Source organism: Ictalurus punctatus, chromosome 4 (genome assembly GCF_001660625.3).
Source record: "Ictalurus punctatus breed USDA103 chromosome 4, Coco_2.0, whole genome shotgun sequence".
Classification (NCBI taxonomy): domain Eukaryota; kingdom Metazoa; phylum Chordata; class Actinopteri; order Siluriformes; family Ictaluridae; genus Ictalurus; species Ictalurus punctatus.
Window position 1 is genome coordinate 4654474 of NC_071284.1, and position 26743 is coordinate 4681216.

The 26743-nt window shown below is 38.4% G+C and overlaps 1 protein-coding gene across 2 annotated transcripts; it reads right to left on the bottom strand.

Moving 5' to 3' along the window:
- Positions 1 to 368: 368 nt before the first annotated feature.
- chrnb4 (cholinergic receptor, nicotinic, beta 4 (neuronal)) lies at positions 369 to 11598 on the bottom strand. 2 transcript variants are annotated; one of them, XM_047154721.2, is made up of 7 exons: positions 11044 to 11596; positions 6952 to 7097; positions 6453 to 6497; positions 6081 to 6190; positions 3709 to 4448; positions 3410 to 3597; positions 369 to 1126 (listed from the first exon to the last, which is right to left on the bottom strand). In XM_047154721.2, exons 1-7 carry the CDS (start codon positions 11126 to 11128, stop codon positions 953 to 955), a joined length of 1488 nt encoding a protein of 495 aa, XP_047010677.1. In that variant the 5' UTR covers positions 11129 to 11596; the 3' UTR covers positions 369 to 952. The 2 variants fall into 2 exon arrangements, with proteins under 2 accessions (XP_047010677.1, XP_047010676.1); XM_047154720.2 differs by having other exon boundaries at positions 3410 to 4448; positions 11044 to 11598.
- Positions 11599 to 26743: the final 15145 nt, after the last annotated feature.

Here is a 26743-nt window from a genome sequence, read left to right on the forward strand (position 1 = left end):
AAGCACAAATTACACAAAAAGACAAACAACAGAACTGTAAGTTTAGTGTTTTTTGGTTTGAACATACTTTTTTTTTTTTTGACATATGAAGGAAATACGGCATAAAACCCAGTCAGGAATTACAGCCTTGAAACACTTAAACAACAAATGCTATCTGTCTATCTGTCTTTAACTGTGTGTTTGCTCCACATCACATCATCAATGAGACCTTTTTAGTTTCAGTTTAGAGCTTTCGATAGGGATCAGATTTTAGCCTCAAATCTAATGTCAGCCGTCAGTGAACGCTACCCTCTGCATAACCATGACCTTCAAGACTAAACTAATGCACAACCACAGGAAGCATTCAATCAGATCTTTGCAACCGGAGATGATTTTTATTAGACAACCTTTTATTCGATTTGTATTATTCATGGTAATCGAATATTTGTGGTAAAAAAAAAATCAACTGTATTGCCCTGCGACAGTTGAAGAAACCATTGAACCATTACGCATGGACTGATAAATATTTCATTCATGGTTTATTGAAAGAATATTTTTCTGACCAGAACAGTGACCTCGTCTTAAGATGAAGTGTCCTAATATAAACTTATTACCTTGAAGCACCACTGGCTGTCCATGTCAGTGGACTTAATTATGAAGGCAAGTGATGTTAGCTAATCGATGACCTTGACGCTGTCTAATCAAAAATCCGTGACATTTTTCGCCCTGGTTGGATGCCTATAGGCGTTTTTCAAGGTCTAAAGAAATCAGTCAAGGTGATTTGACTTGTGCTGTAATCCTGAAAGCATTCAGCCATCCATTATAAAGTCTTCATCGTTTCTATCCATCATTCAGGACTGATTTATCCTTCATATTAAAAGAAAACCGTCTTCAAGATTATACCACAAGTCCTTTTTCAATGCCTTTTTGGAAATTTAGACCTGGTATTTGTCATCCCATATCGATGCATTCTTTACATCCCATCCCTCCTAGCGGATTCAACATTCGGCTGAGAGATAGGAACTGTCTGGTTCTGGAAGACTGGCTGAAGGAAAAGGCCCAACGTCCCGACCACACACACAATTACAAAGATCCAGAGAAACAGCCGATCCACCACCATGGCGACGTACTTCCAGTCTTCAATGACCTGGAGAGAAACCAAGAGCAAAATCACATTACCAGTAAAACCAGAAACCTCTTAGAATACAAAGCACGATGACAAATGTCGGCGTGAAAACGAGTCTGAGTCAAAGTAAACAACTTTTGGAAGGTGATTTTCCCTGCAACACTTGGTGACATTAGTCAGCTGTGTATGCATTTTACTCTGAAACTGATTTATTTGTGAACACAGCAAATAGGCTGACGCAGTGGTTCAGCTTTAATGTAATCTCCATCAATTCTCATGTTCTCTTATAGCGCTTCTCTGTCAGATCTGAACCCAGCGCTATCTTTATCCTCACCATGTCCACGTTTCGGTTTCCCCATCACATAACTCTACACTGTAAAACCGGATAAGTTAATTTAACTCAAAAACCTTAAGGAAACTAATTACCTCAAAATTTTTAAGTCGATAAATCAATTTCTTTAAGCCAGACACACTTAAATATAACACGAATTTATTCTACATTATAAAATTTGAGTTATTTGAGTTAAGTGTGTTTGGCTTAAAGAAATTGATTTATCAACTTAAAAATTTTGAGGTAATTGGTTCCCTTAAAATTTTTGAGTTAAATGAACTTATCCGGCTTTACAGCGTACCAGTGACGGTAGAAAGTTCTCTCAAGGTAGTGAATTTACAGACAAATATATTAAATTATTATTATTATTTTTTTATTTAAAACAATTTTGAGATGAAACCATTGTACATGTACATTGTGTTCATTCGTCTTTCGTTTTTAAAATGAAAAAGGTGGAACAAGGAAAGAGCTTTTTAATGTATTTTCACTTCAGTGCCGCACACGAAAATGGAAAATTAATGACTTTTTTCCTTAAAATTATTAATAAAAACTGAAATATTGACTCATTTGTACATGTTTCCTCTTTGTTTCACTACACAAAAAATGTTTTACATGCTGTTTTATCAGGCTAATACAAGCACTCTGGAACAATATTCAATTTTGGATGATTAAAATATTTTTAAATTGCAGAATGCGATTAAAAATCTTCAGAACTTTCATCATTCCTTACTCTCAACCACTTGCTATTATTTTTTTAAAGCATGTAGTGATCCATATTAGCAGTACCTCAGGCACTAACAGCAATCTTTAATCTACCCTCTTCTTGCTTGTGCTATTTATTAGAATAAACATACACAGACCGACTAGGCGTATCTCATTTGATTTGTCATTGATTTGTTATCGTGCTTCTTCTCTCTCTCAAGTGAACTAGTGCGGGACACAGTGAGTTTGTTTTAATGGACGCATGCTCATCTAACACAAGCGTGACCATACTATAATCTTTAGTGAACATACAGATGAGCAAACTTTTACTTAATGTCTTCCCATACACCCAAGCACAGCCAAGTGTGCCAATAATTTTAATCTTCAGTGAGAATACAGAGATATTTTAGTGCAAACATCACAACAAGCTGTGCATCTGTGCCCGAGTCTCACATGCCTTTCTACACTATGTGTGAGGCCGTTCGGCTCTGTTATGTTATATCCTCGGTGGGGAAAAACTATTGGGAAACATTTGGGATTTGGCCAAGAAAATCGAAGGTTTTCTTGGATCATGGAGAAGAATGAGAAAACAATACTGTGGGTAAATAAATAAAATAATAAATCTGAAATTTAATTTAAACGTTGCTGTTTAAAACTGCCGCCTCTTAAATGTGGCAGAAAAAAAAACAAATTACTAATAAAAATGGCAAAACTTTGGAAGTGAAGATTTTTGTGCTGGAAGAGATGACACTTCAGCTAGAGACAAAAATGTAGGACATCTGTGAGACTTAATCAATCACCAGTCTGAGGTATTTTCAGCTCCACCCGTATTTCCTGTCTCAGCCTTCCCAGTATGTGGGCAAGAAGGGTCACCAAATTCATACTTGGGTATTGTGTGGCTTGCATGGTGGGGGAAATAGTGCCATGGTCGATGATTAGGGGATAATTTGCCGAGAGGTGCTATTACTGCATCCCTTCTAGCAAAATGCAAACCTAGGATTGTCGCATTAATATGTCAATCAATATGCTTATTAACCGTAAACTTGAAATGTTGGAGAAAAAAAAAAAACCCATGTAATGATTCTTGCTGGTCTTAAAATATTCACTGAGGTTGTAAGTCTTCTAAGGAAAACACAGACCATGTCTTAAAAAACAATCGGTGACTCTACTGTTCATATAGAAAACACTTTTATTTAATTACATATTGAATTATCTTATATAGTTCTTCATTTTAAAGGGAAAGAATAGATATTTCTCATGTCATCACTTACACTCTGATCATCATCATTTCCCATCATGTGGTCAGCTACATAACGAACACCATCCACTGCTTCTTGAACATCTGCCCCCAGATCTGATTGCCCTCCACCTCCTCTCATGTCTCCCTGGTTGGGCAGGAACTCTGTAGCCCGCTGATCACCTTTCCTGTGAAAGCTCGTCCCTTTGTTGTAAAAGTGTCCTGGTGAAGACAGCACTGATGATGAAGATGCAGCAAGCAAGACTGAGGCGGAAGAGGAGATTCCTGACTTGCAGGGAGCTCCACACCTAAGCCCAAGCAAGGCCTTATTACCTTTGAGATGTCTCCGCTGGCGTAGCCTCTGCCGGGATGAGAGCCCTTCAGGCCTTCGCATAAAAAGCAACATGGGAAGTTTGTCCAGGAAGACCAGCTTCACCCACTTCGGCATGGTATGCGTACTCGGGGATCGATGATGCACGTTGAGTACGCATACACTCGTGATGATGGAGAAGGTCACCAGCACCATGGTGAACATCAGGTACTTGCCAATTAGAGGGACATCCAGGGATGTCGGAGGAACAATTTTGGAGATCAGTAAGAGGAAGACAGTGAGGGCCAGGAGGACAGAGATGCACAGGGTCATCTTCTCACCACAATCAGATGGTAAGTAGAAAACCAGGATGGCCAGAGAGGTGATCAAGACGCAGGGGATGATGAGGTTGATGGTGTAGAAGAGAGGTTTTCGCTTGATGATAAAGTCATACGTCAGGTCCACGTAAGTCGGGTCCTGAGGGTTGACTGTCCTCCTTCCTGGCAGAGCTAAAATGTCCCACTCTCCACTAGGAGTGAAGTCATCCATACTGGCCACGTCAGATTTTAGGACAAGATCGAGCTCCGTGTGGTCGTACGTCCATGAGCGGAACTTTAGTGTGCAGTTCTGCTGGTCAAAGGGGAAGTGCTTGACCTCAATCTTACAGGCGCTCTTGTAGATGGCAGGAGGAAGCCAGGCGATGCTGCCGTTAAACAGCACGATAGCGTTGGTGAAGACTGTCACCTCATACGTGCCATCAGCGCTGGGAAGGAAACAAGTTGTAATATAATGTCATAAATCATTATTATCTATTTGTTTTGTTCTCTACTTTGCAATCGATTTTGGTTTTAAAGCAATACGTAGCTGTAAAAAATATTTTGACATTCTTAGTATAATTCTATCAATATTCATGGAAAAAGACACGAGATTCATTTTAGGAAAAAACAAAACAAAACGTTTCTCAGAAATTTTGCTGAATGATGAATCAGATGGTCTCATAAATATTTGCACAACTCAAGTCACATGATACGTTACAAAGGTTAAGTTTATGGTTAGATATGGACTTCATAGATACTATACTAGTGTCATTATACTTCTATGTAAATCTAAAATGACTCCTTTTAGAGTTAATCAATACAACACAAGTCAACTTATTACAGTATACCACACTGCTGTTGAATTCTTGATTCTGATTGGCCAGAAGGTGTTTTTTTATTATTATTATTTTTATTTTTTTTTTTACCAGAAAATTAATTATCTATAACAGCAGCTCTGACAATGGTTTCAGCTACAAGGCAAGTCACAGGTTTATATTAATGCTCATGCTCAAATGCATTATCATTTCTATAGTAACAGCTAATTCACTAGGTAGCTCAATAAGATCTATGCCTAATAATAAAGCGATTAAAAACAGTTTTATTAACCAAAGAAAAACATACAATATAATCATGTTGATATGATGAAGGTTTCTGTAAGGAGTCATTAATTTAACATTTATGGAAGGAGTCTCCAGTGTTAGGCCTTTGTAACAGTGAGATGTTAAAATGTTGGGGAAAATAAGTCTAAGTATGGAGGATGTTGCCTTTTCCGTTTTTTTTGTTTGTTTGTTTGTTTGTTTTTTGGTCACAAGCTGCATTTATTTTTTCAAAATAAACTTCAAGAAAATGTGAAAGAATGACTGTTTATAGCTGTATTTATACAGTACAACAGGTAGTTCAAGTCCACTAATTTGATTGGGTAGAACGGTGTTCCAAGAGTTCCAAGCCTATATTTCCAATAACCACATAGGAACATTACACTGTATGTGTCACTCTGATTGTTTGTGTTCACCTTGTAAAATTCCACTTCCTGGTTCAAAACGGTTACGACAATAGAGTTAGCAACATCACCCATCCATTTTCTATACTACTCTTATCCTACACAAGGTCACAGAGGAGCCTGGAGCCTATCCCAGGGAGCTCGGGGCGGGGGACACCCTGGATGGGAAGCCAACTCATCACAGGACACAATCGCAAACACATTCACAAACTACGGACAATTTGGAAATGGCAATCAGCCTACAGCGCGTGTCTTTGGACTGGGGAGGAAACCGGAGTACCCGGAGGAAACCCCCGCAACACGGGGAGAACATGCTAACTCCTCACACCCCAGAGAAGGTATATTATTGTTGATTTTTGTAGTAATACCCTGTTATTCCTTACATAAACATCCCCAAACTTAGTGCAGATAATTGATCAGTGTCAACTAAAATATTTCACCCATAATTCATCGCATTAGACTTCCTGTGAGACATCTGAAAATGATGAGTTAGCATTAATCAAAATATTTGATACTACATTATATATACACAGAATTGTCCAAATTATTATAAGAATATCCCGCGTGCTTAACTTACTTATTGTATAATACAATGTCAGGTAGCCAGATGTGTCGGGAGGGAATTCGGAGCTTGTCAATTCCCTCGTATTTGGACGGGTCCCACGACAGTCTGTAATCATTCCAGTTCTGAGAGAAGGAAAATAAAAAAAGAAAAAAAAAACAGTTGGCGTTACAGTCCATTTTGAAATAATGGCTTCCCAGCAGTCAGATGGTACTTAATTACACACTTCATTATCATTTTAATAAGTTGTAGTGAGTGGGACTGATTGCTGCTCTGCTATTGGAGAGGCATGTCTGCGGATATATTCACGTTCAAGGGCAAGGACTCCGGCGCCGTGATGCTTATTACTAGCTAATAATTGGTGGGTAATGGACTATTCATGCTTACCTGTGTGAGCCATACGTTTGTCGTCATGATTTGCTCCCTCTCATTCTGTGTGGATTGGATAAACAACACAAATCCTCAAATCAAGGTATGTATGAGATATGAGATATACACAAATTTGGATATAGTACTTTGTTTTTGCCTGATGGGTATGGCTCTGTAAATCACAGCTAGCAGTATACACACACTGTCCGCTTTATTAAGAACACCTGTACATTCATGCAGTTATCTAATCAGCCAATCATGTGGCGCCAACGCAATGCAAAAAATCAGGTCACAGGAAAATAGCTCCTTTAAACATACGTCAGACCTTACACTCTGGACGCCTTACAGAAAAGTGAAGGAACGTAGACATGGCCAGTGTGTTTGAAAGCTTCTCGCTAATAAGGTGCGGTTTTCAAAATCGTATTAGCTTCAAGAGAAAGTGTTAATCTGTTTCATCACTTTTAGCTTCTCTGTTGTTTTGTTTTTTTTTCTTTTCATGATCAGAGCTTGTCCTCACCACGCTGATGAGCTGTGCCAGAGAGACCTGCAGATTCACGGTCACTCTTTCCGTTCTGTTCAGGGCAGGCCGGATGAGGTTGTTATAACGATCCTTTGAGAGGAGCCAGTTCATGAGCCGCTCTTCTGACTCTGCAGAGATGACACCTGGAAAGCAGAAATGCAGGAAATCTCAAACTGACCTTCTTCCCCTTATTATTATTATTATTATTATTATTATTATTATTATTATTATTCAATTGACCGATTTTCACTTTTTTATTTATTTATTTGCTTTGTCAGTACCATGAAAATGAATGCTATTATTCATAGTGCTTGACTAGTATGGGTTTTGTATGAACGTTAACCAAATACACCTGCATTAAGCAATGTTTGTTCAATCCATGGCTAAAAATACGTCCACGTAAGTCAGCAAAAATGAAAGTACAGCATGCTACTAAATCTTCTTAACGTATTAAACTCAGGTCTCTAGGTGTGAATATTGAAACTTGCTTCATTCTCAGTTTCGAATTTTAACCAGTTAACCACAAAACATCGTTCATTCCTTAAGGTTTTCATGTTGTTTATTGTTAATTAATTTTATTCTTCAAAGGTATGAACATTGATTAATGCAACGTTGATTATTTAGTTTATTGATTTACAAAACAAATAAATATACAGTACTGTGGAAAAGTTTTAGGCACCCTATTTTACCGACTACAAACTTTGTTATAGATTTTTTTTTTATTTTACGACTTCTACATTATCGAGTCGGTACAAAACATTTTAGATTCCCAAACATTGGGTTTCTAGCATAAAATTAAATGTTACAGAAAAATGTGTGTATGTCAGTAAAGGAAGCAGCGTATTACGTAAGAAACACTTTTCAGACAAAAAATAAATAAATAAATAAAAACACAACGAGGACTGCTGGTTTTTTCTGCAAAAATAAGAAGAACCGTGGCAGGTTCTGCAAGATGCTCGATAAAACTTACAGCTCATTTCCTTATAAAACTGCACTAATTGTTCCGGAGACTACTATTTTTAGTTTTTACTTACTACTTTTCTGCTCTTTACGATATATCTACATTTTTTTTTTTAATGTAGAAACCTTTAATTCCATTGTTTTGAATTCATCTTTGCTCTACAGCATTTCTTTGCAGGTGCCTAAAACTTTTGCTCAGTACTGTAGTTGTTACTTATATTTTTCAGTGCGACTTATATTCTGTTAATCCCGAAGTTCATAGTTCGTTCATGTTAACTAATATTTTCAATAATGTCAGTTAAGGCAACCTTCATTTAGTTTAGCTACAGTACATTGAGTTACACGAGCTTTAATGAATTTTTTTCTGTCTCTGATAAATATGCGTTGCATTTCACTGGTTTAATCTCTCCCATTGCTCCTCCGCATGTCTAGATATCAGCAGCGTAGATCATGTTTTATTACTCTGCTACGAGACCTGCTGCTGACTTTGCAGCCTTATAAAGAATGATCTGTTCCTGAATCCACAATCAGTCAGCCACATTTAAATGCATGACAGTAGAGGAACACCGACAGCAATGTAGAAATCAAAAGACAAGGTACATAATATACTAACATTTAAGGTATTCGAATCGGTTCTAGCACTTGGTGTCTTGGAACCATGATTAGCTCAACTGAATGCTATATTCTTTCCAAATGAGTAAATGTAAATATTAAGAAAAGAAGCTAATATACTTATATATATATATATATATATATATATATATATATATATATATATATATATATATGTATGTATGTATATATATATATATATATGTATGTATGTATGTGTATGTATATATATATATATATATATCACGTGATTTCTTTAAAATACGCTCAAGTTTGTGCTTACCGTGCACGTCTCTCTGGATCCATTGCTAATGCTTTTGCGTGATGAATCTGGCCTTGGAGAATGAATGGTGGATAATTGATACAAATAAGCTGTGACGCTGTTTAACATTGCATTAATTAGTGGTTACCAGAGCCGAACTGTAAGCTCTGCCCTTGTGTTGCTGATTGGAGGAAATGCCGAACACTGACGAATGAACCCTAATCCTACACCAATAAACAAGGTAGTGTGGGGGCAGAACCTTGATTCAAACAGATGGTGAGCAGGGACAAGATGAAATAAGCAAAATACACTCAACGATTTCTGAGCAGTAACTTTACCCCAGAAGTCCTTTGTTTAGGACTAACAAGTTCGACATTAGTAAATGACTGTACATGTAGGCATACAGTATACATACACCCACATTGCACTCGGGTCTTTTTTGGTGAACAGTGGCCTAGTCCAACAAAGACTTCATGTACAAACCATAATGAACTTTCTTTTACTTTCACACTATCCGTTGTTACCCAGATGAGGACGGGTTCCCTTCTGAGGCTGGTTCCTCATCAAGGTTTCTTCCTCTTATCATCTTAGAGAGTTTTTCCTCACCACCGTCGCCACCGGCTTACTCAGTTGGGATTAATCCACACTGTGACACTGTACTTATTATCCATTTATACCTACATATATCTTTTTGTTAAAGAACAGCCATGAAACAAGTTAGTTCCTGTTATCACTTACGTTATAACAGTCATTCCCTCACCAGTGTCTTTTCTTTCTCTTAAAGTCAGTAAGACATAAAATGCCTTACTTTTACCAGAACCACAAATCCCTTCATCTTCCTTCTGTCGGAAAACTTACAATTACGTCTTTACCTCTGACTTGACTTTGACACTGGAGACTCCTTCAAAAATGCTATATATATATATATATATATATATATATATATATATATATATATATATATATATATATATATATATAAAACACTCCTTACAAAAAAACTCATCAGAGCTTATCAGTGATTACACTTTTTTTTTTAAGTCCACATGTAAGAAAAAAAAGAATGTATTGGAACAAGCCAGAAACTGCTCTCAAAGTTGCTGTTATGGAAAATTATTTAACATGTTCTCACCAATCCGATTGGAGAATTCAACAGCACTGTAAAAGAGCTACAAGTATCTGAAAGAGTGTGAAATTTTTTTTTCTATATCGATCTTCCCTGACGCAGACACAAACTATATCTAAGTAATAATATGACAAACTATACGTCAAGTAATAAATATTTCTGATGTGAGCTTTATTGCACTTTTAAAATGAAACTGCACATACACAACTCCACATCCTTTTCTGACCTGTGTAGAGTTAAGAGGTAAAGCGGCGAGTGCGGTAAATAAATCTCCACGGAGAAATCGCCATCACTCCCTCTGTCATATTTCAACCAGGCCCCTGTCACTGTGTGTTAATGTAAACAGGAGCTACATACACAAATCGTAGCCAGATGGTCTCACAGATGACATTCACTCTGACCAATTTAATGACACACCAAGGTCAAAAGGCTCTGTTATAGGCAATACAGTAATAGGTATTAAACACACATTCTCTTTTCTAGTGTCTAGTATAACACCAATGCCAATTCCTCTTTCAATGATATGTCATTACTAGTGGAAGGCCTATAGGCAACATATTTGTTGCGAAATCGAGCTGACTGAGAGACATAATCTGAGGACATATAAATAATGAGCAAGAAGTTGAAAGTTTCATTTTCAAAAATCTAGATCCAGTCGTGGATGTTTTGGGCCGCACAATTCGAATAGTAAAATAAATATGGCATGATGAACTATTGTAGTAATGAGGATTGCTGAGTATTATGTGATCACATGTGAAGGTGCATTTAGCCATGTTATGCCCTGAAATTGCACATGTGAGTTCATAATAATAATAATAATAATAATAATAATAATAATAATAATAATAAAGAATTAGGCATGTGCGTCTGTGGGGTTTCTCCACCTTCCAAAAACATGCATGTAGAGAGACTGGCTGTACAAAAATCTCACTAGGTGTGAATTAGTGTATAAAAAGTGTGTGCGTGTGTGTGTGTGTGTGTGTGTGTGTGTGTGTGTGTGTGTGTGTGTTCCAGATCCACTATGAAAACAAAGATGTTATTTAACTGTGCAAGATTTTGGCTTGTTCAGAAAGTTTTGCTGCACACTAAAGCGCGCTTGGAGAGGAGAACGTAGCAGATTTGTACTTACTCTGGATGAAGGTAAACGCGTAAAGGAGGGTGCCGAGGTTCCGTGACATGGTCGACGCCGCGTTGTCCGTGCGCGCTCCCTTCATTCACTCCCATCACGCGCTCACACGCAGCGGGGACGCGCCTTATCTTCACCGGGCCGGGCCTGCACACACACACACACACATACACACACACACTCCGGGTCGGTTTCAGAGCGTGCAGCAGTTTCCTGTCGGTGGGAGAACACAGTGTGGGAGCTGCGGTTTTCCCCTCCCTAATGATATACAGCAGCACTGCGCTCCTGCTGCTCTCCTATACTCCCGGTCCTCTCCTGCGCTCTGGATCCTCTCCTGATTCTCTCCTCCTCTCCTGTACTCCTGGTCCTCTCCTACGCCTCTACTCCTCTCCTTCTCTCCTACGCGCATTCAGCTGCCTCTCCTTACCGTCTCCTCAGGCGTTTGGTCTGTCTACGGTCGATTTCCCTGTCGTTTTCCCTCATATTTTGCGCATTTTCCCTTTTCTAATAGACGCTGCCATAGCAAGCATACCCTTGCTACACATTTTTAAGTCTTAACTTTACTTTTCCTATCTACCTCTCTATCCTTGGAGGTCACATGAGTCGCATGAACTTGATATGTGCTTTCTGGTCACTTCACATGTTATGTTAAACACACTTCCACATGTAATGCATGTGGGTTTTATATATATTTTATCCCACATGCATTACATGTATACAATATAATATATATATTGTTTTTTTTTTTGTTTTGTTTTGTTTTTTTTACCACACAGGATTTCTATCATTTTTCCTTACTGATTTTCCAAGCTGCTGCATATCCTACACAGGGTCGTGCGAGAGCTTGGAACCTATGCCAGGGAACATGGGGTACGAGGCAGGGGAAACCTTGGACACCCGGGGCACAATCACGCACACATTCACACACTATGGATAATTTGGAAGAAGCACTCAGCCTACAAATGCTGTGATAGGTTACATGGGGATTTATTTTTCAGATGTGATTTCTCAGACATGATGTGATCACATGTCATTCACAGAGTTTGTTTACTTGAGGTCACATGTGCAATTTCAAATCATAGTGAAATGCAGCCTCACATGTTTATCAAATTATCATATTGTGTATTACTCACATAATCATGTAAAATGTATTAGATTTTTTCACAAGTCTGTCTATCTATCTATCTATCTATCTATCTATCTATCTATCTATCTACCAATCAAATCAATAGAGCTTATTCAGTGTAAGATATAACATGATGTGTATTCCAGTCTGTCTCTGTCTGTCCTGTGTGTGGACATCTGTGTCAGGAGGTTTGTGTGTGTGTGTGTGTGTGTGTGTGTGTGTGTGTGTGTGTGTGTGTGTGTGTGTGTGTGTGTGTGTGTGTGTGTGTGGGAGAGAGAGAGAGAGAGAAACTAGACTAGACTAGAACATCTACTAATCTATGAGCTGAACTCTACATAAACACTTTATTTCCTCTGGGTCATTATGTCATGGGTGAGGAGGAGGGAGGATCTTCTGAGTGTCTAGGGAGCTGTTTGGCACTTTGTGGTGAGAGGTGACAGAGAGGTCACAGCTCAAGAGGAGAGATCAGGGCATGTGAGGCATGACCATTACGGGTCTGACCTTGGGTCTGGGTCACTTAGGTTTCTCTCTCTCTGTCTCTCGCGCTCTCTCTCACTCTCTCCCTAGCCTCCTTTCCTTGCCTTATACCTAAATGACCCATTTGTAAAAGGTTACATCATCACAGTTACAGGTTTCATACTACAAAGGTTTTTTTTCAAACATGAAATGTTCACATTTGGATAAATCCGAGTGTCTTTTTCACTATTCGGACAGGACTAGTTTTCTAAACGTAGTTTGAGTTACGATTCTTATCACCCGACGTCTGTGATTCCATGTATCGATTCGGACGTGTTTACGTCTCCGTGTTTATTACAGAGGTGGGGGTGTCTGTTTTGTACATCTGGGCATTACAGAAGGCGTGCATAAGTAATTGTATATTTAAAAAGTGAAATTTAACTTAATTTATTTATTTCATTTTAATTTATTAAAATTAGTTGTAAAAAAAAAAAAATACTTACTAAAATAAACTTCACATGATTTTATAGAACTGGCTGCTTATAATAAAACCACTGAAATAGACATGACTACTTATATAATTAAAGCATTATATAATTGAGTGCAGAAATAAAGGTGAGTAATCACCTGACACCGATATTACAGTGGCCAGGCTTAACAATTTACGTGATTTGGCTATACTTGTTGATTTTATTTCTACATCCATACTGAATTGCATGCTGCAAGCAGCAACCGTGCGTGTAAGAGCATCTACGGTAGTTCACGTTGGCCAAAACACACAAGGAAAAGCATTGTGAACTCCTTTCCAGTAGTATTGGGTAATTAAAAAAAATACTGTATAGAAACATGACAGTTAATTCAATATTCATCTCAATACTCAGTTCAGACACGTCAAATTCTACTCAAACCATGATGCTTCCTGAGCTTCCCTGACAACACAGCAACCCAGCTGATCCTCTCCATGCCTCCACTCACATAATCACAGCTAATTATCTCCTCTCTCCCTCTCCATTTCCTGTTGCACTTCTCTGCTCCCCATTAGCCTCACCGTGTCCTCCATAAGAGATTGATAATTACTGATTTACACTTGGTCAGTCGCATGGTCTGGCTTGTAATGGATAAAGCTGCATTAGAGACTTAAACAGCCAATGTTCAACCACATGTGAGCTACAGGAGTCTCACAGAGACAGATACGGAAGGAGGATTTACCATAAACCAGGATGTAATCACTCACCTGAGCATTTTTGGGAGACTGTCTGATTTCATATTGCTGGGAAGTTGTTTTTTTTTACAGGGTTTTATAGTATATAATTTGACATTAAATCTCTGTTTGTGATTTGACTCATTTCATCACGCTGGTCTCTCCAAGTCATACCTCAAGCAGCATGATCGCTTTATCTCAGAGCCACTTTCTCTCAGCAGACATCTATCCATTGGGCATAAATGTTTTCATGAACCAAAACGAAATAAAACTCCTGCTAGATTCACAGAAGTTTCGTTAAAACTGTTTTTCTTTGTTCTCACGTGTGTACGTCGATAAATAACAATCACCTGTAATTTACCAAGCGTGCTCATGAGACAGCTGATTTACGTTTAGAGATGCCCATAAAACTCCATAGAAGGCATAATGCTTACAAGGAGCTGAATATGACATGGGGAAAATTACGACTAAATGGTGCATAGCATGTCCAATAATGCAGCTCAGCCATTGCAGTGCATCAGTTACCACAGACACTCAATTTAAAGGGTGCCATTACTTTTACCCTTTTCGTCTTATTTGTCTTTAATAGTTTTGCCTTACGTTCTTTCAAATCATTACTGTGAAAACCATTGAGTGTCACATAATGTTCATTCAATCTGTTAACATAAATAAGCAATTTAAACTTGACACTGTAATTCTTTTATAAAATTAAATAAACTCGTCGGCAATTATACAGTACGAGATGAAGCCTATCCACCGACGTTTACGTTAGTACGCTTCCTTATATGCAAATTTACACAAACTCATTCGCTGTGATAGTATATATTGTATGGATTAGCAGGAATACCAGATTTCTTGTAAATGCTCCTGCAAATGATTTATGAATAAATGTGCTCATATCCAGCTTGATAAATGAGAAAGAAATGTTCTAGCGTTTTACTGAAGTCGAAACCTCCACGGCCTCTGGTTCTAACTCTTCAGTGCGTACTCCATGCCTACACTCTCTCCCCACCTTTTACTGACACAAAATTTAAAGACATACCCTGGAGCAAATAAGTGTGTATGTCAGTGGCACTGATTTACGGTTTCAGACCTGTGCTCTGGGCTCTACATCATGAACCAGCCGCCGATTTCTAATGACTGGAGAGTCAGTGTGTGAAGATCTGCTGAATGTGCACATCTACCTTTTAAACTGAGCCACTGTATGTCTACTGATGTTTGATTTCGTTCAATACATACAGTATATATAGTGTATAGTAATAAATGCAGAGGTAGCAAACATTGTAGAACAATGTTAGTTTTACTCTTAGCCTTTTGAACAAAACAATACTGGTGATATGTTACATATCTCAATAGCTTGTATTTGCATCTCGGCAAGGAAAACGAACAAACAGGACTAGCTTGAAAAGAAACACGCTAGTGGGGAAATAACATTATTGTATATGTAACCTTCTAGATTTTATGCATTGTGCTGCTGCCGCCATGTGATTGGATAATTCCGTGAATGTGCAGGTGTAAGTTGTACCTGTGGCGCTTATGGGATTGCAGAATGTGAAGAAAAAGAAATCAAAGAATTGCTACTGTAGCAGAGCTGTAATTCCATGATGCTGTTCTAGGGGAGATTTATCAGCCAGGCATTTCATTAGCTCAAGTGCTTGGCTCTTATGGTGGAGAGGCAGCAGAGGTAGTGAGGTATTGATTCTTCTCTTTGACTATCTGCAGAGTGACCAGTGAAGGAAAAAGGAATGTTCACATGCTTAACATGCAGCAAAAGTTATTGGCAGGTAACATAAAAGCTCAATATTTTGCACATAAATGCTGAAAAGCATAGACCTGATAGTGAAAAAGAGACAGGGAATTAGTGGGTGACCTACATATGTAATTTGTCTCTAATATATCAGAATAGTAGCAGTGAAACACTGAAGAAAAATCAGATTCTAAAAATAAGATTCTAACAAGGGGAGAACAATTTGGTTTGTCTGGCCAGGATTTACCAAGATCCAAAATAAGGATCTAAATAAATAATTTGTAGATAAATTATATACACAGTTATTGGCCAAGAGGCCAAGACTTACAAAGAAGAATCGAGTGCCACATGTAATGTAGGGGTAGGAAACAATCTGGAAATTAAATCTTTGCTTATGTTGATTGTTCTTAATAGCTGCAGCATGTTCAGATCTCAAAGTGACTTACTTTAAGAGTCAAAATGAAAGTATAAGCATAACACTGACTCAAGGCAGTAAGTTGTACCAGAAAACTGCTCAAACTACAATATGAAGTTACAATAAGAGCGAATACATTAGTTTGTGGTCTCTTATTACTGTATACACTGCCTTGCATAGGTACCTGTGTGTAGTTATCTCATGGGCTCAGAGTAAATACACAAAAGCCTCAAGGTTTGTTAGATAAATCATGGAAGACCAAGGAGCTATAAATGACAATCCAGGACAAAGTTCTTGAAAAATGCCCATCAGGATTTCATTTAAAATATCTATTTTGAACATCCCATAGTGCACTATTAACAATAATTTATTAAAACATAAAAAGCATACGCACCTCCAAGGTTGGGGGTTCAAATCCCACCTCCGCCATGTGTGTGCAGAGTTTACATGGTCTCTCAGGGCTTCGGGGGTTTCCTCCAGGTACTCCAGTTTCCTCCTCCAGTTCAAAGACATGTTGTAGACGGATTGGCATTTCCAAATTGTCTGTAGTGTGTGAATGGGTGTGTGAGTGTGTGTGCGACTGTGCCTTGTGATGGGCTCCCCCCACCCCACCCCCTTCAGGGTGTCCCCCACCTCATGCCCCAGGCTTCCTGGGATAGGCTCCAGGCTCCCCCGTGACCCTGTGTAGGATAAGCGGTACAGAAGATGGATGGTTGGATGGATGGGAAGCATATGGAGGTATTGGACTACTGGTTTAAGGCATTGGACAACTGGTTGGAAGGTCATGAGTTCAAATCCCAGCCATTTCTGCACCCTTGAGCAAAGTCCTCAATTCTCAACTGCTCAGTTGTATAAATGAAACAAATGTAACACGTAGTGTATGTCGCTCTGGATAAGAGTGTCTGTTAAATGCTTTAAATGTAATCAGAGAAGCAACCAAGAGGCTAAGGGTAATGCCGAAGGAGTCGGAAAGAACCACAGCTCAGACAGGAAACACGGAGCAACCCTAGCCTAGACATGCCACAAAGCTGGGACAAAACCCATACGAAATCACATTTGATTTTTTTTGTTGTTGTTTTATTTGATTGTAAACATTGTAGCGATACTAGTCTTATTGACTTCTGTGTAGCGTAGTGTGAATTTATGTAGCTTTCAATATCTGTTACTACCATGTGTAAAAACGACCCATCACAACAAGTGGCCAAAGGTCCCCAATGGCTCAATAACTGAGCAATATCTATTCAAAACAGATCTAAATCAATCATTACTCAAGCTGGAGAGATACGGTACTGCATAAACAAGAGTCAGGACTCATAGCAAATCATGAATCAAACAAAATCAAGTCGTGTTACCTTAGCTTTGATACTTTTCATACTTGTATTAATCATACAAATTTTAATCGGTGTGATGTTCTTAATTCTGTAGAGTCTACATATTTCTTTTTTTATTTTTATGGTTGTAAGAGTCATGCAGGCTGTGAAATGTGCTAACCTACTTTAATCTTCTGTACTTTTGGTTAAATGAATATTATGCCTCATGAAGTTTATGATAATAAGGCATCACCATCTCCAAATGATAATGAAAATCGTTGAGCTGAACACAGTGACTTTATGGAAGATTTTATTGCATAGCCTACTGATAAAAAAAAAAAGAAAAAAAAAAGACTTTGCTAAGCTTCTATAGAGCATTAAGGACATTAAGGACCTAGTAGCTATTTTAATAAAAATGGCCCATTCATATTAGCTGTTAGAATTTCTAATTCTTACAATAAAAGTTTTATTGATCCTTTAGATTCATAAAGGATAGTTTGGTGGCGTTGCACTAAATGTGTGAAGTACACTTTTACAAGGCTTTCGGAGGCAGATTAAAAAAGTAAAAGTCTATTTTACACTTGAGTTGTTGTTAGAGAAAACGAGCAGCTTCCTTCATGGTATCCAAATGTAATAAATTTGTCTTTTAATAATAACATGCTTTATGTGTTCACAGTCTAACTGTTATAATTTGAAACTGTTAAAACTCTTTAATGTTCTGTGTAACTTGGCAAGAACTGGCCACTGGGAGCATTATTTGCAAAAGGTGCTTGGACCCCAAAGATTGCCGCTATGTTTGTTTTGCAAACTCATGTTACAAGGTTGATTTTTGCAATGTTGAATGTACAATATTTAATCTTTGTTTCATTAAAAAAATAAATTTTATATTTTTGTAGGCAGTTAATGAAATATATTCAATTTATATTTAAATATGATAAGCTATTAGTTATAACAGATTACAGTATGACTATAGCATTGTGTTAGAAATAATGGGCCACCAATGTGTAATGTAGGATACTGTTTCTAGTTTCAGTGAAGATAAAATACCTACTCATCACTCTCCTCTCCTCTCCACTAATAGCTGGTGTGGGGTGGGAGTTCTGGTGCACTATGTCTACCGTCGCATCATCCAGGTGGATTCTAGACACTGGTGGTTCAGGAGATTTCCCCCCAAATACAACGTAAAGCGCTTTGAAAGCCTAGAAAAGTGCAATATAAATCAAAGGAATTATTATTGTTATTATTATATCACAATATAATAGTGGTGGCTTGGTGGAGGGCAGTGGTGTCTTGGTGGTTAAGGCTCTGGGTTACTGATCAGGAAGGTTGGGGGTTCAAGCCCCAGCACTGCCAAGCTGGCACTGTTGGGCTCTTGAGCAAGGCCCTTAACCCTCTCTGCTCCAGAGGCACCATATCATGGCTGACCCTGCACTCTGACCACAACTTCCTAACATGCTAGGGTATGTGAAGAAAATAATTTCACTGTGCATATGTCTATGGGATAAATAAAGACTCATTATTATTTTATTATTATTATTACTTGGGGCTCAGTTTACACGTACTGAGCAAATGCAGTTACATCTTATTTAGCATAACAGCGGGAAGGCCAATTAATTTTTCTTCAACAGTGGGAATGGGTGGGTGGATTGGGGGTGAGGTGGTGGTGGTGGTGGTGATGATGGGGGGGGGGGGGGGGGGGGGGCAGTCTAATACAGAAATTACTATAAATTACTCATTAACTTTGACAACACCTACAGGAAATGTGCACAGTTATATGAGTGAAAAATGAAGTTTTGTTAATAGCTGCTGTTGCTGGAAATATGCATTATGTGACCCCTTCCAATATTCCTTTTGTTCTAGTACATTTCTGCTTTCTTGTATTCTTTCTCTCTTTTTTTCAGGACAAATTATATTATACCACAGCACTGTTCTCAAATCTGATTGGTCAGAAGGTGCTGATTACTTTTCTATAACATCAGCTCTGAAGTCTCCAGGAGAGATGACTTTGCACTTTCTGGATTCTCATTGTTGTTGTTGTTGCTATTGTTGTTGTTGTTGTTGTTGTTTTGTTTTGTTTTGTTATTACATTTAAGGCTGGTAGAAGAATGAGTGTTGATAGCAGCTATACCACAAGTGTTAAAAGGAACTTTCTAATATTTTATTCCTAATACTAATACTATGAATACTAATGTTTTATTCCTTACATAATAGTTGCATATGTTTGGATATAGGTTCGGCACAGTGACAAGATTTGATTATCTGGAAGTTGTCCAATCACAGAATTCCTCTTCCTGAAATTAAAAAAGACCCACTTGCCTGTGTTACTTAATGAAATGAAAGTGCTGAATGCCAACTACTGTAAAGAAAAAAAATATATTTACATTTAATTAGCTAATAAGTAACTGTGCTACAACGTTTAATTGATAGGTTCTATACAGTGTGTCATTTAACTATAGGGTATGCACCAACTATCTGATCAAGCATGGTCTAATAATGTTAAATTCATAGCGATTCCTTAGAACCAACTTAAGCAAAATTACTAATGGTTAAGGTTAAGCTGTCATTGCCTTTTCTTTCTTTCTTTTTTTTTTTTTTAAGAGAATTTAATGAAATTCATAGAAATTGCTTGTGCTACTTAAATGTCCTTCAATTCATGTGAGATCATACTGGGTTGTCCAATGTGAATTCAACTTTTTTTTTTGTAATACAAAATTGCCCTTAAATTTCATCCAAAACTGCAAGACATGATGTCTTCTCCTGTCAGTTCTTGGTGCGGATCTTGGACCTTGCCATCTCAGTCTTCCATGATTTAAACCGGATTAGTCAGTCCACCCTTTGCACTCCAGCTGGCCAAACCTGTGCAGTCTCATCCTCACCTATACAGCCTCCTCTTCACTCTCTACCTAAAGCAAAGGTGGCAAACTGTCCTGCTGTGATTTTCAATACAAACAACATATGTTTCTGCACTTACGAAAAACGTCCTTCCTTTCAGTATCTTACTACATTTTTGGCCAAAGACAGTCTGAATGTCAATAAATCAAACTATCGACAGTGCACATATCTTTACATTTTTATCTCTTGCAATGTGCAGGAATGTATGAAATCTGTCCCAGAGCAAATTATGTTAAAATCCATTGAGCATACAGTGACTTACAGACTATTTCATGGAGAGCTGCATTTTGTATTGGTTTGCAGGTAACTCGGACCCCCGCTAATGGGACAGAGACACTGACCTGTTAAGACAAATAAAAGTATAATACCAGTTAAAAAGAGCTGATTTTATAGTCCATAAACATAAAATGTGCAGCATACTTCACTCTCATACACTCTCTCTTATAACCAACAGACAGTCCTGGGCCGCAAAGTTACACAGCTTCTCCTCACAGTGGTTGCACTGTTTAATCCTCCGCCATTTTGCATCAGCAAATCACACTGCAGCTGATGTTAATATCCCATCCAAACCGATTTTACGTAAATTGTGCTTGGTTTATTGGATCTCATTCTCCCCTCTGTTTCCCTCTTCACTTATTCTATCTCTCTTTCTCGCTTTCTGATTCATCTTCACAGCCCTTTGCCAAGAATGCCAACTCTATCCTGACTAAGCACTACAGCCATCTTTTCTCATCTCCCCTCGTCTGAACTGGCTCTTTAGCTGTGCGTGATTTAGGCTGCCTCTGTCCTCTTAGCTAATTGATTTAAACCAGGCCTGCCTCCCTCATTGTCGGCTTGTCAGGACCCTTGCAGGTCCCATAAACTGCATTAGCTTCATGACTGATGGATTGGCAGAGGTGCTGCTAGTGTCAGAACTGCACACGCACATGTTCGCTCATATTAGACCCTTCAAAACACACAAAGAATCTCGCTCACAAATACAGTATGTAAACAGACACACATCTGATAGCTATCGTCGGCTGGTGAGGTAAATAGAGTCTGGCAGAGGATTCGATTAGGTTGCTGTTTACTTGGTTAGAGAGGATGGAGAGAAACAGAACCCAGTGTCTGCTGCTGATGTACTGATAACCATTATCCAATTACACAGGGCCAGCTCAGTCCATTATTCTATTACACTCCAAGATTCATCCAAAATACATGCAGCTCAACCGACATAGCGCCCTAAAATGATAACCTTCTAGTAGAGAATGTAGTGAGATGTAAAAATCATTTGAACAGTCTTCATGCACAGTTTTATTTGCTCCGTTTTAATATGGGCCTGCATGGCAATGCATGAGTAAACAAGTGTATAAATCTTTCGTTCCTATCTCTGAGGATTTTTCCAACTGTAATATAAAATCCCGAAATTCAACAACATTGCGATCTGGGGTGTATTTTACGAGTGTGTTATTTTGTTTTAAACGTCTTGTATCGTAAAATAAGAGAAGCTGGACAGTTTATTTAAACATTGCAGCTTGGTCTTTTTCTTATCTTCAACCACCTGTTTTCTTTGAGCCTTTTCCCAAAGAAGCCTGTACACAGCAAAATCCCCAGTGTTAACTGAACAGTGTTTATATTTGTCCAGTTGGGTACAAATGAACACTCTGGGTGTTAATTCAACACTAGGGATTTTACTGTGTAGGTGTACATGTGTTCCTATTAAAGTGGCCACCGAGCGTATAAAATGAACTACAGTATGCAGACTGATAGCACATTATAATGCATTCCTTTTAAGCATTATACACCAGCTAATGTTTGTAATGCAAATTCATGAGTTGTAGTAACTGTTGATGTTTCTCACTATGGCAGAGCCCATGGAATTACATTAGCAGTCGATGCTAAGTGTAACTACAATGTAATGTTAATAATAGAAAGTCTTTTCTCAGTAAACTGCCAAACACTCTGAGGTAAATGTTGATGTTCCTGGTTGTTCTGCCTAATTTTCACTAACACTGAGCCCCTGCCGTGTTTGTATAAAAGACTTAAGAGCAACATGTGCTAGCTAAGTAAATACTTTGAGTTAGCGTCAGTCATTAGCAAGCTCATGCTTGGCACCATATATCTAGGTGCCTAGCAGTGTTCTAATGATGCTAATGACTTCAAGGGCAAGTATATTGTGTGTTCACCTTCCCTTCCCATTAGAAAAGCTAACTTTTTTTTCCCATTAGGGAACAGTTTCCAGGGCCAGTAAACTCTGACTTATGGTTCTAAAAATACATGTGTATTTCTAACTCTCTCTCTCTCTCTCTAAAAAAAACAAACAAACAAAAAAAAAGAATCATAGCCCAGATTACAGTGGTTTTCCATTCATGGTGTAATCTTGTTGTAGACATGGTTTAATCTGTGTAAATGTGTCTATACTTGTTACCCATGAATATAAATATGAATATTACCACAGAAATTTCAACACAGCATGCGGTCTGTGAAAGATTATCTAGGGGTCATGTACAAAACACTTTATCATTAATTTTATTAATGATGTTGAAAACATAGTATCCATATATACATGACGCAGTTATGATGTTTTTGTGAGACTGTAAAACACAATCATTGTCATCCTTTTTGATAACTAATGTACAGTTCATAATGTTTTCAGCAGTAAATCGCAATGTGTATAACAGGAAGTTTAATGCAGTTTGGCACACAGGAAGTGGGTTCTTCTTAAGAGGGTCATGTAGATTAAGGAACAGCCACTTCTGTAGATAGTTCATTTATATTTATATTTCTTTTTCTTTTTCTTTTTTTTTTGCTCATGAGGCAATCAAGAAGGATATATAAAGCTTGTGGCGTTAAAAAGAGGAGTGCATAAAAATTTCTCTCTCTCTCTCTCTCTCTCTCTCTCTCTCTCTCTCTCTCTCTATGCGCTCTGTATCACACAAGCATCATTCTTTCACATGTTAAATTTGTCATATACACTATTTTCTTCTAAAGTTTATACTTAAAATGTAGACGTAACCAGGTGATAAATCTATTAATTATAATTTAGTAATTGATATATTATCATGTAATGGAGGATCACACGGAAGCAAATGCAGGTAAGGCAGCTTTAATAAAAAAACAACAAACCTAATCGTAGAGCAAAACCATAAACAGTAGTCAGGCGATCAGACAAACAGATCAGGAATGACAGTAAATTGGAGTCGAGAGCAAAGCTGAACCAAAAGCAGAGAATCTGTTATAAACAAGGGCTTGGTATAGCCAGAGACCAAAACTACTGAGCGTATACTTCACAAAGTCTTTGTGAATGAACAGTCTTGTACTTGGCATGTGTGTGTGTGTGTGTGTGTGTGTGTGTGTGTGGGGGTAATTGGCCACAGGTGTGTGTGATTAGAATTCCAGAGATCGTGAAAGTGCCTGTGTGCTGGGTTGGGAGTTGTAGTCCGTGGCGGCCATGTTTGTAGGCTGAGGTGCATAATGGGAATCGGAATCCCTGGTTATCTGTGATGTGACTATATCTTTTTATATTATAGTGTATATATAAAAATTCACCTGTTTGTGCTATACACCAAAGACATCATACACCATGCTCAATGCTTGTGCAATGGCTCGGATAGATTTTCCCTCTTTTCTCAACTTCAAAATGGCTTGTTTTTTTTTTTCTCCCATAGACAGCTCTCTGGATCAGTGAGTGAGTCTCTGCCCATGATGGCCTCAGATTCCTGTTCTTGGCTGACAGGAGTGGAACCTGATGTGGTCTTCTGCTGTTCTTGCGCATCCACCTCAATATTCTATGTGTTGTGCATGCTGAGATACGTTTCTGCTCACCATGGTTGCAAAGACTGCTTAATTGAGTTACTATATCCTTCCTGGCAGCTCGAACCAATCTGGCCATTTTCCTCTGACCTAATAATCTTTCAAGTTATCTTTCAACAAGCATGTTTTTCCTTTGAGGTTACATATGATATCTATAATATATTCCAGCCTCTATTAACTCTCAAATCTTAAACATTATGATTATAGGAATTTATTTATAGTAGCACTGTAGGAGTCCATTCTCGGGACATTTTCTTTATTGACTTTCTTGTGTTTATTGGCATTTGTACTTGACCATATCTTGGTCTTGTGCATTGGTCTCGCTATATATGGTTTTTGTCTGGATTTAAAGTTTTGCATGCATAGTGTAATTGCTCCTTCTAGAAAGCATACGTATTGCAGTCATTGGGGCAATGCAAAGATGATGACATCTACCTGAAGTAAGGTCGTAATGATTTTGGATTTGATTATTTAAGGCCACGCTTTCATTTGGAGTCAAACATAACTTCGCCTCGACCCAATCTTTGCTATTCTTGGTCTTGGACTTGACTTGGACAGTGGTGATCTCGACTACAGTCCTAATTTATAGCCTTACTGAGCTAGCACCATATGGAAAAATAGATAGCAAACATTTGCGACGATCAGAATTTGAAAGCACATGTAGAGGAAGAAACACAGCTACATATTTATAGAACAAACACAAGCAGTGCTGTTTTCTCTGATCTGAATACAGTCCTTCAGCTTGGGTGTATTTCTACTCATCAGTGAAAGACGATTGGATGGGATGTGGATGTACAGTTGTGGAAGTATCCTGTCCCTGAATATAAACCGCTTTGAAATGCATCAGCAAAGTCAGCAAGTTAAGACTAAGTGTTAAGCATTTACTTAACAATAAAGCATCTGATGGGGGCGGTGAAACTATAACAGCCAGGGAATAAGTTCATACCGCAAGAAAGAAAAGCTGGCATGAATACCTCTTTCATTTTGAATGATGATGCAGATCGACTTTGTGTCAGACCAGCAGCTTATATATGATATTTGGGCAGTGTGGGATGTAGGTAACTCGCCATTACTTTAAGCCTGTAGATCCAGTGATATTAGACTATAGCAGGAAATTCCTGAACTACGCAGATCGCTCTGCAGCCAAGTCATTAGATGGTCGTAATAGCTGGGCTATTATCCACTGACAGCATTTTAATGACAGAGGACTGGTGAAGTGGTGAGAAATCGATAAGGGGTTTTTGCTTAGAGTTGGGAAAGAAAGTTGTGTTTTTCCTTTCTAGAGTAAACCATTTGAAACACTTCCAAGGATACTCGTTGAGCTGTTTTGTAACAACTAGGTGTGGAATCCATAATATACACTCACCATCCATCCACTATCTTAGGAACACCTGTACACCTGCACAGGTATGTACTGTGTGTGTATGTTAGTACACTGCACATTCATGAAATAATCCAATCAGCCAAAATCACATCTCCAGGGTTGCGGGTTCGATTCTCGCAACAGCCCTGTGTGTGCGGAGTTTGCATTTTCCTCCTCATCCTGCGGGGTTTTCCGGTTTCTTCCCCAGTCCAAAGACATGCATGGTTGGCTGATTGGCATGTCCAAAGAGTCCGTAGTGTATGAATGGGTGTGTGAATGTGTGTGATTGTGCTCTGTGATGGATTGGCACCCTGTCCAGGGTGTACACCACCTTGTGCCCCATGCCCCCGGGATAGACTCCAGGTTCCCCGCGACCCTGATGGATAAGCGGTATAAAAAATGGATGGAATTTGATCTCAGTGGTTGCTAGGGTTGCCAAACATTCATTTTCAAAAACGGCAAAAATTTCTGTCAGACAAGAACAGGAAGCTGAGACTACAGAGAGCATAGGCTTGTGTTTTTAGTTTTATTGTTGTGTTTTCTGATTTGTTCATTTTTATTATTTTTTTGCATTTACGGGGCCTCGGTATGTTTTTCTCTTGCATAACTAGTGTCCTATGAGGGATGCTAAAATAGTTTTCTCAAGAGCTGAAAATGCTCTGTTCTGTATCTATGAGCTAACATGTTGACAACTGGCTAGTGCCACACTGACCAACAGGAAACAAAAGCCATCTTTGGCAAAGAGCCAGGCCAATTATGATCCATTTTAACACCCAATCTCCCGGCAATGACGCAAACACTAAGACCACTGTGCCACTCTCGAGCTCAGAGCAAACTTTGATTCTGAGATGAAAAACAAAAGCAGCTAAATAAACACCAACATAATTGTCAAGCATGGATTCATTCTGCATCATAAAACACAAAGCAGAACAGCAGGGGCTAAATGCAGACGCTTGATTTGCTCATGTAAGAGTATGCAAGAGCGTCTCGGCTTCAATTATCTTCAGCAGCAGTACATACAGAGGACAATAACCTCGGATAAATCATCAATGGCAACCCCAATTTGGATCTTTATTAGAGAGGACATGAACACTGTCTGATGACAAACTACGAGACGCTACCACTGTCATAAAATACGACCCAGAAGACAATTGGGTTTAAAGTTCACACATTCGTTTTGGGATTGTCACTCAATCAGACAGGTTTACTGTAGATGTGAATGAAGCCTGATGTGATTTGCAGGGTAGATGTTGTCTTTGTATACACAACCCAAGGTTAACCATCAAGTTGTGGTGCTTTTTAGCAGTCTACCAGACTAATAACTAATAGAGTGCATGGACAAGATTATTATAGGGTTGTGGGGGTTTTTTTGTTTTGTTTTTTTGCACCAACATGCTCCAC

What these genes read in the sequence shown, in the direction of transcription:
- chrnb4 (XM_047154720.2), bottom strand. Translation starts at nt 11,128, where the DNA reads ATGAAGGGAGCGCGCACGGACAACGCGGCGTCGACCATGTCACGGAAC. An exon ending in GACATTGTATTATACAATAA is followed by an intron (nt 4,449 to 6,080) that starts GTAAGTTAAGCA and finishes TTTCCTTCCCAG; the next exon opens with CGCTGATGGCACGTATGAGG. An exon ending in GAAATGATGATGATCAGAGT is followed by an intron (nt 1,127 to 3,409) that starts GTAAGTGATGAC and finishes GTTTCTCTCCAG; the next exon opens with GTCATTGAAGACTGGAAGTA.